This window comes from Cylas formicarius, unplaced genomic scaffold (genome assembly GCF_029955315.1).
Source record: "Cylas formicarius isolate icCylForm1 unplaced genomic scaffold, icCylForm1.1 PGA_scaffold_1__22_contigs__length_36826433, whole genome shotgun sequence".
NCBI classification, from domain to species: Eukaryota; Metazoa; Arthropoda; class Insecta; order Coleoptera; family Brentidae; genus Cylas; species Cylas formicarius.
Window position 1 is genome coordinate 25227988 of NW_026844264.1, and position 15480 is coordinate 25243467.

Consider the following 15480-nt stretch of genomic DNA (forward strand, 5'->3'; position numbering starts at 1 on the left):
ATGATGTAAAGGCAGTTTGCGTTGGCAGTGGCAACAGCGCCGGCATGATGTAGCTCAACCTTTGCATTTTATTGTAAGGGTGTTTTGAAAACAAATTTTGAAAATTACTAATTCCTATAAAATCACTGAAAATAATATTAAGAAAATATGACACAGAAATAACCAGAGGTTTATGTAGTTTTCAGAACGATCATATACTGTTTCGTTTTCTATAAATAAACTTTTAATATGCTTTAAATTGTGAATCGCTCTATATTTCTTAATGCATTTTCCGGTTTATTTTGAAAACTATCAATTTCTAGAAAGAAAAAGACGTAACCGAAAGTTCCCAAAATTTATAGTTCATCTTACGAGTTCATTATGATCTTTAAATTTCCTTTCCTTTCCTTTAAGTTCACTTTTCGCACTTGTTAGGAAATATACGATTACAGCTAAGTATTCCTTGCCGATAAACGTTGAGGTAAAAAAAAAATATATCAGAGTGCACTATTTATTAGAATAAGGCATATCTACGTATCAGTGCTTGGAACGCTTGTGCTTAACTTTAAATATGCCTTTGTCGTAGAACCATTGCCTGACTGCTTGCGAATACATAAACCGCGTCGTCTTATTGAACACGATGAAAAACACAAACATGATAAACCCTTGCAGAGTCGCGGTGAAACAGAACAGATAGACGAACACAATGTCGCCCTTAATTTGGGAAACGAACCCGAATATCCAGGTTAATCCCAAAATGAAAAACAGGAGCAGAGCCAAACGCAACTGAAACAGTATATCGTTGTTGGACGTTTCCACGTATTCGGACTTCTTGTGGAATACGTTATACATTATAAACACGAAAATGATACTGTTTAGGGCGAGGATTATTGAAACCGGTAACCACACGCCCAAATAAAGTCCCAACTTTGACGGGTAACACAGACCCGCGCCTCCGTCTTCGTAATTATTCGGATCTATAAGGAACACGCAGAGAATGGGTATGCAGGGGAACACCCAGCCACAAATCAAAGCCTTAAGCAGGACATACTTCGGGGGACCACCCAGCACTTCGACGAATCTCTTAAACTGCAATATAGCGATCGTCATCATCCAGCAACATTCGGATAAAAGCGCGTAGTGTAAAACCATCCCCGTGATAGTACACGGTGTCCCGGAAGGGTTGGAATCGTAAACTGCGTCACTTATGTAAAGCATCAAAATTTTCAAGGCCGTGGCGAACGAAAAGTTGACGAGGATTTTGTTGCCGGTATTTTGACGCCACTTTTTAAAAAACAGACCCGTCAATAGGATCCCTATGATACCCAGCAGGGACAGGGTGCAGTTGATGTTGGTTATCATACTTAGGGTGGAGTCGTGGTCAGGTGCGGTTTCATACTCGGCCAAGAGCAGCGCAAAGTGAGTGACGTGGGAGAATTTGCATATGGTCATCATATGGAGACGTTCCCGTAATCCGTCCTGGGTCCAGCGACCTTGTTCGGATGTTGCGACGTTGTAGTTCCAATAAGCGCAGTTGTCAGCGTCGTCGGCGTCTAAACCTACATTAAACATGATCGAAATCGAGTCTTGAAGCGAGTCGTTTACTCCGGGCAATTGGATTCCGAATATGCTCTTCGTTGTCCTGCTGGAGTCGATCTCATTGAATAAAGCGTCGCTGTAGAAAATCGAAATGATCACTTTGTTATTCTCCATCAGTCGAATTTGCTCGATCAGAGGCGCACCGAATATGACCGCAGCTGCGACGGAATCATTTGCGGTGTAGTTTAAGTCGTTTTGCTGAGTTATCGGTTTGACTGTGCATATTGACGTTTCGCAGTCTTCGAGGTAGATTCCTGTTAAATCGGATCGGTTCAGATCGGTGACGATTATGGCGAAGTTATCTTCGTCGGTGACCCAGGTTTCATCGAGTTGCTTGGCGATCTCTTCTATGGCATGCAGGAGCAGGTCCGTAGCATTGAATTCGTTTTGCGAGTTCTCCAACACAGTTCTAAACAGGATATTTTATTGGCAATGGGACATACGTGAATTAGAGATATTAGGAGTGACTACATTTTCAAAATTTATTTATTTTTCTTTTTTCTACTTAAACGGATTGCTTCTCGGAAAACAGGTTTTAATTTCATGGGCCAAATCTGCTAAAAAAATTCTTGATACTTTTTGTTGGCTATGAAATTTGAAAACACATCGCATTTTTGACACTGGGGGCTTTTTTGATGTTATATTATATTTTTTGATATATATGCATATGAATGTTATATGTATCTTTTCTATTTCGAAAACTCGAAATAGTTATCGTCTCGAGGTCTTATTGGTTGAAAGCGAGATTTTAAATAACAGGTCTGATTGATTAAACATTTTTTTCTTCAAATATAGGCGGCGGTGCTATATATATCTAGTAGGTATACGAAAAATACGAGTACAAGGCAAGAGAGATTTGCTTAATATATTTTTTTGCGTTAAATAATAAAACATATTCAATGCTTCAGATCAGATCAATGATTCAGATCTCCGTCAGTGAGATAATTGAAAAGTTTAACATGGATACAGGACACGAATATCACTCAAATATTATTTAACACTAATTAACAATAAAAAAAGACGAATCAATTTTTTTTTCATTTCCAATATATAGAAAATTTTTGTCTCAAAATTAGGTGAGAATTTGTATTCCACCCTTATTTTGGTGTAATCAAATTGTGTATCCTAGTCTTGACTCTGCTATTCGACCAGTTCGCCATGGACCAGATGTTACCGATAGCTGGATCGCGAAAAAGAGTTTTGTCAATATTTTGCGCAGGAAGGACCGCTAGTGTCGTATATAAAAGAAGAATGGCGCCTGTTTATTGACTCAAGAATGCGTAGTTATTGCACAATAGTAACGAACTGGTCTCGGTTCCCGTTGCACATTCGGTACATTTAAAAGAAACGTAAACGAAAATTTGGGACTTCTTTTGAAGAAAATAAACTATATATATATATATATATATATATATATATATATATATATATATATATATATATATATATATATATATATATATATATATATATATATATATATATATATATATATATATATATATATATATAGAATAGCATCTAGAACAAGCCTTACACCTGGTAGCAAAAATGTATTAAGAGATAGGTTAGTTGGCCCCAAAAAAGTTTTACTGGCTTGATGAAGCAGTTTGTTAAGACCCTAGACAAAAATTGACAGTGTTTCAAATATTTGTGCGAGACATTTTTAGTCGAATTAAAAGAAGATATTTTTGTTGGGCAGCATTATGCAAAGACAAGGATTTTCAAAACATAATGACCAATGTCGCGAAAAACGTGTGGGTTTAATTTAAAGAAGTAATTGATAAGTTTCTTGGGAACTCTAAGGACGAAAACTACGAAAGTATTGTTGAAAATATTGTAACACTTTCATTCTCTAGGTTGTAATATGAGTTTGAAAGTACATTTTCTGTTTTCGCACATTTTCCTGAAATCTCGGAACAGGTAGCAAAGAACAGAGAGAGAGAGAGGTTTCACCAGGCAGATGGAGCATTGCGATGATGGCGGACTACTGCTGGATCTTAAAACGGGATATGCTCTGAATATCCGTACAACGCAGCTTTCATGCAAAAATACGAATATTTTAGTTTTTTTTTTTACTTTTTTTAACTAAGATTCCACTTTTTTACTCAATAAACAAATAAATTATTTTAGAAATATCGTTTCCTTTTCCTTTAATATTTTCTAAAAAACCTTACATGATATAAATAAATGTCTTCAAATTAGAAACATTTGTCAAAAGATTTAACTTTGTAGACCTGTGTAATTATTGAAAATCTCATGCTGTGATAAAGACTGCTTACCTCGGAGTATCAGAAATGCTACTGATAATCCCCGACATCAAATCCGAGTTAACGTAGTTGTTATACAGAGCGTCCAGCAATATCTTCGATATCAAATAAATATCCACCGGAACGAAATCATTAAATTTGACTTTGCTCATATTATAGACCAGTTGAAGCTTTTGCTCCGCCCACATGTCCGAATTCAGAATGTTCTCCAGATTGGTGGTGATGTTAGTGATCATTTTAACCAACGCAAAATGCGTCGTGTGGTTAAAAGTGCATGCGGTGACATTGCCATCTATCACGGAAGAAAATTCTCTGTTCCAATACCCAGGCAAACTAAGTTCAGTCGAGTAGTTCCAAGAGGAACAGCTGGCACTACCCGGGTGGTTAAATATAAGCGAAAAATTCCCTTTGAAATCATGGTCTAAACTGGGAAGCAATACTTCCACGATTTCTTTTGCTACCATCTCGGTATCTGCCGTCTGGAAAAAGTGATTGTCGTAGTAAACCATGACTACAATATTATAGGTTCCGATGTCTTCTAGGAGTTCGTCACTTAAGACAATGCTCAGAACGAAATGCTCTTCGTCCGAGCAATAATTTTCAGCGTTATCCAAGGACATCGCCATATTCCGGCCGTCGAAATTTTTTACGCAGACACCATGAAAGTTCGCGTTCTCTTTGAGTGACGATATTATAAGACCAAAATTCTCCTGTTCAATGTTGATGGTTCCATTGAAACCCTTTAAAGTGTCCGCGATACTTTTAAGTATTTTATCTGTTGATCGGTTTACGCGCTGTGCTTCTGCAAATGGTTCCACGGGCAAGTACATGAGCTTGTTCAAGATGTGAGCCATCTTCTCTAAGCTAGGACCATCCTCGATGCTTAAAGTTTGAAATATTTTGGCGATCACTTCCACGTCATATGGCTGGATAATAGTAACGTAAGTCGCCATGAGGGTATCGAGTTGTTGCAGTTTGAGGTCGTTGTTATCGGTGCTGAGGATGCCTTCCAATTGGGAAGTAATTGATGTAGTTGCAGTCATAGCAGGGAAGAGCTGAGTGGCATTAATTTCCTTTACTTCCGTGTAAGAAGTGCGCAATTGTTGCGGATGATACCCGGTGATTTGGTTGTAAAGACAAGAAATAGACTTCACGAATTCTTCACGTTTTCGACACGAGGTTGAGTTATAATGGGAGGAGTTTTTAAGCACTCCGGTGAGCAAATCATCGTCGTACTTTATAATCAGCATGTTATCGTCTTTATTGTCACTAGGGAAGTAAAATAACGAGTCCTGATTTAACAAAAGCGTGGGCATCGTGCCTTGAAAAATTATGTACTCAAACTGTCCTATCGGTTCACTGTCGTGGTTAAAAAGAAAGTATTTGTTTCCTAATAAACCATCGAAGCTGTTGTTGCTTCGGAATTCAACCATCGAAGCATTGGGCACTTGCAACACTTTCTCAACGATCGACAAGAACGGAACTAAATCCTGATTTTCTGCCCAAGAGGGGGTTGATGACAATTTATTCATACTTGCGCCTGTTATAACGGCCAAGTTAGTAAGATGCCAAAAGTGGCACGAAGTGATGCCGTTTTCGGAAAGGGTATTGTCCAACTCCCATCCGCTGAAGTTGGAGAAGCCAAATTTCCAGTAAGAACAGTTGTGTTGATTTGTGGATCGATCGACGTTAAAATTGATGGTCAGTGGGCCGTCGAAAGGGTCTGAAAACCCAGGAAGAAGTATTCCAAATATAACACTCGAATTTTTAATGTTTATCGGCTCGTTGAAAAACGCCGAAGTGTAATAAAATGCCATCACTATCTGTAACAAACATTTTAAATATTCAAACAAAATGACAACCAATCGTTTCTCGTTTAGCTCGTTTTTTGTTGGTTTTTAAATTACTAAATTATCCAAAACGAAAATTAAATAGCAATTAAAACCTCTTAACTATTAAAAGAATATTAAGATTGATGTCTCCCACAAAATTTTAAGTGTGCTTTCTTTAATGAAACGCCATGTATGTCTTGCCAAATTTTGATCTTTTAATTATCAAAAATTTTTCAGATAATTATTTTTAGTGATTTTCACACGATGATGATTAGAAGTTCGATATAATTGGAACTTTTTTAATAGCTCACAGTACTGTCTCCGAAATTGCTATCCAAGTACGTGTAATTTAATTTTCGATGAACCTTATTGTTACCAATTGAGTCAATAGAATATATGAATTCGCAAACAAACAATTTCTATCTTAAATAAGTTTTTTCTTGTATCATATATAAACGTTGACTTAATTTATATTGTGAAACATGCTTGAATGCATAATTTTGATAATTTAAATTATTTGAAAAATTATTAACATGCATCATGCAGAGCTTTATAGCAACAATTATATCGCCCAACAAAATGCAAAATTCAATAAAGTCCCTGTTAGAAAACTAAAATTAATATTAAATCATCAAGCCAAAGTCTACAGAATAATATGTAAGTTGCCTCACTCAAGGCCACGCCGGCGCGCACCTACCTCCTTGCCGCACCGATTTTGATGCTGTTGAGAAGCGGAATCCGTGCGGTGGATTTTATTTCTTGTCTATCGGTCGGGGCGATGAATGTATGCAAAAGTGAATAAATTAAAGTGTCTTCATGCCATCGCTTTATTGCGGCGCTGATAGATGTGTTACAAAACGATATAGTGGCTCGTTCAAAATATAAAACCTCGCAAAGCAAAGAAATGCGGAACTCAATTGCTCTATTAGAACACTTACATTATTTATCCTTATAATTTAAATATGAAAGAACTACTGCTGAGTATGTTTCCCCCGCACCTTTACTAAAAACGTCTGAGGCTATATAAAAGGAGGCGGTGTTTTTACGAAGAATGAGGCAGCTTGTTCGGTAAACTTTGGTTCAATGATATCAAAGATTCTAGTAAAAGTGACCCGTTGCCTGTTTATGTAAGTTTAGACAAATACATGGTTTATATTTGTATAATGAATGTTGTGGATATTTTGTGTTGCAATCGCCGAAAAAATGGCCTATCACATTGAACGAAAGATAAACATTCAAAAAAGCAGTGTAAAGTAAAACAATGGGTTACCTTCGAGTCATCTCGATCAGTTAATTGCGCCAGTAGTTCATCAGACATAGTAACGGATGCATATACGGTGTTATTAAAATCACTGGAAGCTTCGGTCAGGTCCTTAACACTACAATCCGAAGAGCCGTCGCAGTCGTGCACCAGAACCCCAAAGAAGTCGACGTCTTTCAGGCTTACCGATTTAATAGCGAAGTTTTCGTATGATATGAACCAGTTCGTTGCTTCATAACTCGTCAAAATATTATCTATATGCTGCAGTACTTTGTCGGTAGCTTTAAATCTAAATTGGGCGCTCGCCAAAACTTCTCGCGGCACTTTTAACAAGTTGCTTACAATTTTAGCGAACATCTCGAGATCTGGCTCGATTTTGCCAAATTTTCCCAAATACTCAGCAACTAGCAAAACGTCTAGCGAAGATAAATGTAAGTAATCTTCGGTAATTATCATCACCTGTTGTAAATATTGAGAAAAATCCTGCTGTTGGTTTGATATGTTCACAAGCGCGTTCGTCATATTACTAGCCGGGTAAAATACACATTCGGGATCAAGTTTGGACCACATTGCGCCGTCCACGAAACCGCCGAAGCAACTCCTTTTGCTGAGAATCCCTTCGGCTTTTACGCAATAAGCATTTTTCGGATGATTGCTTTCTCCTAGTGGAGTAGTTGGCCAAGTCAGGTTCATCTCACCTACGACGACCCAGTGCTCATAACAATAATCGGTGCTGAAGAACTCTCCAAACTGAAAAGCCTTCTGAGATCGAACTATCGACTTTAATTCGTTGTATTCGTCTCGGCTATTTAAAGATTCCGAAGAAGATAAGTGAAAGTTTACCGTGATCCGTCCTTGATCTTCATCTATATCTACAATTTTGAATATCCTCGGATAAAAATAGGTACTTTGAAGGAGTTCATTCTTCAGCAAGGTCTGCAGAAGTACCAAATTGCTCTCGGTCAACGGATTCACTCCCAAGGTGTCTGCGTAGTTCTCCAACTGTAACAGTGCCACGTACTCTCCACTGAAGGATTTATTCTTCAGAAGATATTTTTCTGTAGCCGTAACTTCCAAATCGGGATACAGAAATCCTTCGCACCAATACATTCCTGGCCCGGACTCGGATATATCCAAAGACGGGAAAGTGTAAACGGCGTACTCTTCAAGCTCTTTGTCGATGCTTTTGTTGAAGTCAGCGATTCTATAGCTTATACTAGTGGCATCGGCGTTAGTGAAGCAGAAAATTAGTGGCGTGCCATCAGGGCCGAGGTACCAGCTAGAAAGATTAGTGATCCCCAGTTGAAAGAGTTTTATGTCAGTGTGATAAGTCAGGCTCAGGCTCGCGATTTTATAGGGAACGTCAATTTCGTATACTTCGCACTGATGTTCAGATGATGTCGCGGCCAAATTCCACCCAGCTTCATTTATGACGCCGTACGTATATGAAAAATCAATTTTATCTTCACCGTTCCAGTTGGTATAATTGATGGGCGTGTTTGCCGACCAGGCAAAATGATTGTCTACCTTCTCTAGACCAAAGTTACACGTTTCGCTCGAAATTACAGAAAGTAGGTTCTGGTAAGGTTGAAAAAGTTTGGCCCCGGTACTTCCGGAGGGTGAATTTTTACCGCCTGGAAAGATAACATTTTAATAACGATTGTATTCTACGAATCTAAAATTTAAGTAAGAGGAAATTTGTACTTTTTAGTTTTTTAAACATTGAGTTTAGAAGTTTTAGTTTCTGTCCTTAGTCAAATTATGGAGAACGTGGCGATAGCAAACTTGGCCAAGAGAGTATTCAATATTATATTTAACATGCTCGATTGTATCATCGTTTCCATAACACCATAACACACACTTACTTGTTAAATATGATCCGATATCTTAAATCTATGAGTGTTAAAGTCAAGTCTTCAATCTTACAATATATGTGTATTGTGAACATTAGCGAGAAAGACACTATATTAAGGAAATAACAGAAAAATGTAAGTGTACTGATTGCAGGATCAATAAATACAAAAGGCCCATACGTGATATTTTCGAACCATATAGCTGTCAGATAATATAGTGGCCCTAAGGAGGGTAAAAATTAATGAGCCCCTCATTGACTTGCGTCATTCTCTCCTGAACGTTTAACGGAACCCGGTCATATTTTGAGAAAATAGTGTAAAAATGCAAAAAATACGTCAAAATTGAAAACTTCTGAATGGAGGAACTGTCAACGATTGTTGAATGCTATTAGAAATTATTACTTACAAACGATATATGAAATGACCGCGCAGCCAAAATTTTTCAAGAAGTGTGAATGCTGGTATTCTCGTTATCTGTTGGAGTTCGCTGAATGTACATCACAAGCATTTGGAAATTTTATCAAATATGCGTGTTTTGACTAGGAGACGCCAAGTGCTTTGGAATTTTTAATATTTTAAAATAGGAAGCCGAATTCGGTTATTGACTGTTGGTGATTTTGCGATTTGAAATATTAATAAAACAGTTTTTTTCTACTTCCGTCTGTAAAATACCTGATTACCCACCCATCTAGCGTGCGGGAAGCGTCACTTTACCACGTTAGTTTCGTTTCCCACGAATCCGAGCCATTTCGGACATTTCCGGGATTATACCGCACGGATTTGGGAGCGATCGGATGTTTTCGGAGATATTTCCCACGCTTTGAATTTTGACGTTTGTCAATTCTAACGGTCATGTCAGTGAATGTATTTGTGTTGTTTTGCGAAAATGTACCCAAAAACTAATGGTCATAGAAAAAGTGCACCACGTTCTGTAAACTCTTTATCTCACTCGTTTAAGCACTCGCTCCGCTCGTGCCAGATAAGTCAAATGCCCTTTACCGCACTTGTTGCATAATATACTATTGAGCTGTTTAGTGTGTGCAATAACCAGTTACCTTGATGTTAAGTTCAGTTTTCATGAGCAAGCCACACCTATGGTGACATCGCACGGGATAAACAGAAATCGTTCAAATTTTCAATCATAGAACATGACTGACAGAACCAAAATATTGAAAATCCCAAAATCTAAGTTTTGTTTTCCAATCAAGCGAAAGAATAATGTACATTGTGTCCCGTTAAAGGTACCATATGTATATATCTCAAAATTGACTGCTCCTAGTTCTAACTAAGTCACTGTAGTGTACTGTAGTAAACTGTATAAGAAGTTTTTGTCTTTGCAATGTGGTAAATGATAACATTTTGATATCAAAAGTGTCATGTATTGCTAATGTTGGGACTGGTCAATTGACCACGGCCAATTGACCTCTTCTTAATTGACTAGTCAAAAAATGTTTTAAATTACATCTTGCAATTATAGAGTGTTATCTACTATTATTTAATAATAATGTGTATTTTATAATAAATTGTTATGCGTTTGTGATTTACTCTCTTCAAGAAATACCCGAATACGATACTTAGAGGGGAATTTCATGGTATTTTTAAAACTATTTCGATCAATTTTTGTCCGCACTTGAGCATAGAACCCAACTTTTTTGGAAGTGCTTGACGTATGGTCTCTTTAAACGTTTATAAAACTCTCCACGAGATAAAAAATGAAAATCGAAAACACTTACTGCGACAAAAACAACGGGATCTTGTAGAATAATCACTTTGCACGCACACGTTTTTCTTGAAAGATTGCGAACAGTAACTGTTTGTCTTCTTATCCAGAGAGTGATAAGCGCAAACGGCTGTATGCTGAGAATCGCATCGTACCGCTTCTGTGTGGGTGACGTTGTGATACAGTAGACAGTTTTTGTCTAGAAGCGATCCAGTAAAGAAATATTTTCGGCACGTCGTAGTGCAAATCGTGTACGATGTTTTATAATTCGAGTTTAGCTCCGACCACCTTATCAATCCTGCAATATAAAATCGAATTCAGTATTATCAATTTTGTTTCCGACTAATTTCTAGACCTATCCCTCCGGACTCGTCGTATCTCCGTAGAGGCATCCAAATAGAATCTTCTGTTAGATTTAGATTAACATAATCTTCGAAATCGACCTGCTCTTCGTACGGACATTTTGGAGGAAACGTAGTATTCTTAATTATCGTAACACACATGTTGTTCACCCAGTCCCATTCGATTGGACACGGGTTCGTTATGATATCCTGAAGTGCAGAGCACGCTGGTGCGGGACCCCAACCTGACAATTTAATGACTTGATGTGGCCGTGAAAAGGAGAAAATATAAAGAAAAATTTACCAACCAAAATCTCATAGTTTCACGCCATAACCACCACAACGTCGACTGTATTTATTTCCTCCTCCCCTTGGACCAATGAATACAAATTAAGTATTTATAATAATCAATAAATAAATAATCAATTCCAGTGTTCTTTATTTCGAATTTTCTATGAAATTTAAAGTAACTAGGAGAGAATGCATTTTTTTTGTTGGGGATTTTTGAAGAAAATATAAAAATCATTTATATGGCATCGAATAAGATAATCTTTGACCATTTAATGGAAATCTTAACAATAAATTGAACAATAAATACTACACCAAAGTGAAAAGCCTCTTATTCGATCGAGTGATAACTATACAACCTGTCCAATTGAAAAAGGTACGTACACTTTCGAAAACGTGACATTCAATTGTTTTTCTATTTCTGTTCTTTTAAAAATAGGAATGATAAAGATCTCTAGTAGGTTTGATAATAAAAAAATATGCAACAGTTCCGACTTCCGTTTGTGCATTTAGTGAAAGAAAGTAACTTTCTCGATAATTGTAATTAAAAATTCAATTAAAGTATCTGGTTCGAAACAATTTTAGCTCCAAAAAATTTAGAAAATTCTTCACGATACATATTGGTTCTTGTAAATGTTTAATTAATCTATTTCCTTTTAGAAATTAATTGAATTGAAAAGATGTTTTCTTTTGAGTCGAAGAAAAATGTCAGGAAAGTACTTAATATAGCAACCAAGTTCTTTAACATTAGTAACTTTCTTATGAAATGTGTATGTTGTTATTCGCCAAGAAAAACCATGTAATATGCGCGATTCGAATTTTTGATTACCTTCTTCAGTGCAAGGCCTACTGACAATCTCCATATCATCGTTAATGCACAATGGAGTGGAGGTGGCGACGGAATTGATGACGACTTGATGCCACAGGACACCATTAACATTTTCCTCGTCGCATATCTACGAAAAAAAATGTGATAGAGATAAAAAATTCCCACATTATGTATTTTTAATTTGAGATCAGAACCTCGGTCCTGTACAGGGTGCCTGGTAAATAACATGTCATACTTTAATTTGTTAAAAAAATAAGTGTGTCAAAAATTAAAATTGCCTGTTTTCATTTTCATGGGCACTAATTTCACTATTGGAGAATAAATTACTTCTTCGCATCGTAATGGAAGATACCATTTTCCTTTACAAATATAGCAAATTGTGACACACCGCAATAGTTTAAATCATTCGTATTTTATGATAAGCATTGACACAACCGCCTTGAATTTCTTGCCAATTACTAGCGATAAAAGCAGCAGAACGGATAATTTATAGAAACATAAATATTATACAAGGTGTTTAAAAAAGATATCGCAAGTCATTTTATGAAAAAACTTTCCATAAAAAAGTTTTTTTAAAATATAATTGAAATACTCTCTCTTATCGTTTTTTTTTATTTGAATTTTATGATAAATGCAAGTGCAACAAAATTTTTTCTTTCTCGTAAACGAAGAAACGAGAGTTCAAGAGGCAGCAAAAAAATTGTTTTAATGCAAAGAAATATCAAAATTAAATTAAGTCAGTGGCGCACAATTTTTTGTCTATAATGAAGTTACCCAGCCCCCTTAATGGCACTAGAGCCAAATCCTTATTAATAGAAACAACGCTGTCAAATTAAAAAAAAAAGTTATTTTAGAAGAAAATGATCATACCAATCCCCAAAATACTTTCTAGAATGTTGTTGAACTTGGACTGTATCTTTTATACTGTTGTGCTAAAATATTGTAGGATTGTATCGAATTGCTTTGACCTACACAATTTTTACCAGACACGATGTATATAAGAAAGTTAAAAAAATTCTCTCCAAAAAGTAGTTCCGGGAATATTAATTTATTTAAAATTAATTTTTGGTCATTTTTGGTATTATTGGTAACTGAATAAAATATTGAAAATTATGCTTTTCTTAGAAAATCACAATTTTTTATGCTTCTGTAATTTGCGGAGTGGGTGTAACATTTTAAACTCATGCTTTTCTATGACAACAATGTTTTGATAACGTGGTCGTTAGATACCGAAAATAGATATTCCATGTATAAGAAAACAGACGAACAATTCAGTACAAAATTGTTGATTGTCATTTCGCAAAAAGTTAAACCGTTCCTTTCGCGTTCTCAGGGTACAGCTTCTTCATCCTTTTGTACTAACTCTTGAGTTCAAAAACACTTAAACTTACTCCTTGCTCAGGCGACGTATTCTGTATAAGAGGATTATATTCAGCGATTGCTGTACTGCTGCTGAGTTCCAGGTTCAATGTAGATTGTGAAGTCGCTACAGTAGCCGAAGTTGAGGATATTGAAGATGGCTGGTAATAAGAAGTGGTACTTTTTCGGCTTCTCCCATCCCTTCTAGTCAATTTAACCGCTAGCGAAGACCGGGTCCGTAAGACATCCGGTTTATCGCATATTGCTTGGAAACATCCTTGACAATCGACGTCGCAACAAACGAATAGAATAAACAGAGCTGTGACGCAAAATATAAATTCTACAGCTCGCATTATTTTGCTTGAAACCCGACCACTAACAGAGTACGATAGATACACCCTCGTTGAATCGATATCAGATAATCCCAACTTATACAAAATATATCGCGAATTATCGGGCGATTATGTTTTTATTTAATTATAACTGGTCTCTGTGTGTAAAGACATTAGAAGAGTCAGTGGTGTAGTCATCGTGTTGTGTATGGAAATTTTATTTCCAACGTTTTCAAATCAGGCTCTATTCGGAAATGATAAGAAGTAATAAATCTTTTTCTGATGCTTCTCACATAGTCCTAAACGTAAATGGGTTGGTTAAAAAAATGAAAATGATTTTTTTTTTAGACGTTTTGGTGTTAACCAAAGTCTTATATACTGTAAAAGTATATACCGCCTAAGATTCATTTTTGGGATTAAACGCGGTAGGCCTATTAGTCATAAACTGAATTTCGATGGCTTAATATGAAAAATCGACGATATCTCCATAAATGTAATCTTTATCACAAAATTATAAGATTGAAGTCTCCACGCTATCTTTTCAAAAAAATCAGCTTTCGCGCTGACGTTCACAATTTAAATTTAGGATTTAAACGCCTGCTCACCCCTCCACGTCACACCTCTGGAATTTTTAAAAGATCCTTTATATATAACATTCCCAAAACATATACTGCATTGGATCAGTCTCTACTGTATACTATTTCCAAAGTTTAAGTGCCTCTATTTGCACAGATCGTACTAGGCATTTATTTATTTATTTTTTATATGTGTATTTTTCCTGCCTAGCGCTGCTACCCTCATCTTAGGATAGGTTTAAAAACGGACTCACAAAATATCTTATTTTGTTCATCCGAACCGTGTCCTTTTCATTGTATATCAATACGTGAATAAAAATTATTATTAGTTATGGCTACGTGTTGATGCGGCATTTACATTCCTTAATGTTAAAATATCAAAAATTTTGAATATTTTAAAAATATCTCTATATTTTTATCATTGTTAATAGGAATTTTGGGATTTCTTCTTCTCTTTATTTTAGGTCACCTTTTTCGTGGACGTGAGTTATCTCTGACTAGTGTTCTTTCGTCTATCCTGATAATATGGGAGTTGCATTTCTTTTTTCTTTTTAGCACAAAGTTATTAATTTGGAGCATATTTCTTATGCTATCTCTTCCTTCTCTGAAGCGAAATCGCCATAACAGACTAAAATAGCTACAAGCTACACCATCGATACAATCTAAAATGGTTTTCGATAAATGGTATGGGATCATACTGCCTTCCATGAAAATTATTACGGTTTGGTTCTTATCCCTGTTTGACTAAATTATCCATCTTTGGTGAATTACAACATGATTATCTAAAAGGTAAATCTTTCTCTCGCGAAAAAATATGGAAACTAAACCATTCAATCCAACTATAACAATAATATCGAAGACTCAAATTACATCATAATAAATATTTTTGTGAAAGAAAGAAGTACACAAATAAAGGTAAATACTTGGGTTTAACAGAACCCTGGAAGGGATTAGTTTTATACGTGAATCAAACCTTCTGCTTTAATACACTCCAATGCTTGTTTCACTTTGCTTACCATTTCAACGATAGGCAGCTATAACAGATTTCATGTTGATGATAAAATGTATTATGGTATTTTAGGATTTACGAATAGAAATATGATTTATTATTTAACATAATAATGGTTGCACAGAATTCTGATAAACTGCATCATGTCAGCGATGAATTCGAATCAGAGGAGAACAAAAACTATTATTATTATTGACCGTCAGTTGCTGTGCATTATTCCCCCAGGCAAGAGC

The 15480-nt window shown here is 36.1% G+C and overlaps 1 protein-coding gene across 1 annotated transcript; it reads right to left on the bottom strand.

Annotated features, from left to right (window-relative positions):
• Positions 1-278: 278 nt before the first annotated feature.
• On the bottom strand, positions 279-11287 carry LOC132697218 (uncharacterized). Its single transcript, XM_060662541.1, has 6 exons — positions 11160-11287; positions 10870-11100; positions 10528-10812; positions 6951-8575; positions 3861-5671; positions 279-1987 (listed from the first exon to the last, which is right to left on the bottom strand). The coding sequence occupies exons 2-6, from the start codon at positions 11015-11017 to the stop codon at positions 517-519; spliced, it is 5340 nt and encodes a 1779-aa protein (XP_060518524.1). The 5' UTR covers positions 11018-11100; positions 11160-11287; the 3' UTR covers positions 279-516.
• Positions 11288-15480: the final 4193 nt, after the last annotated feature.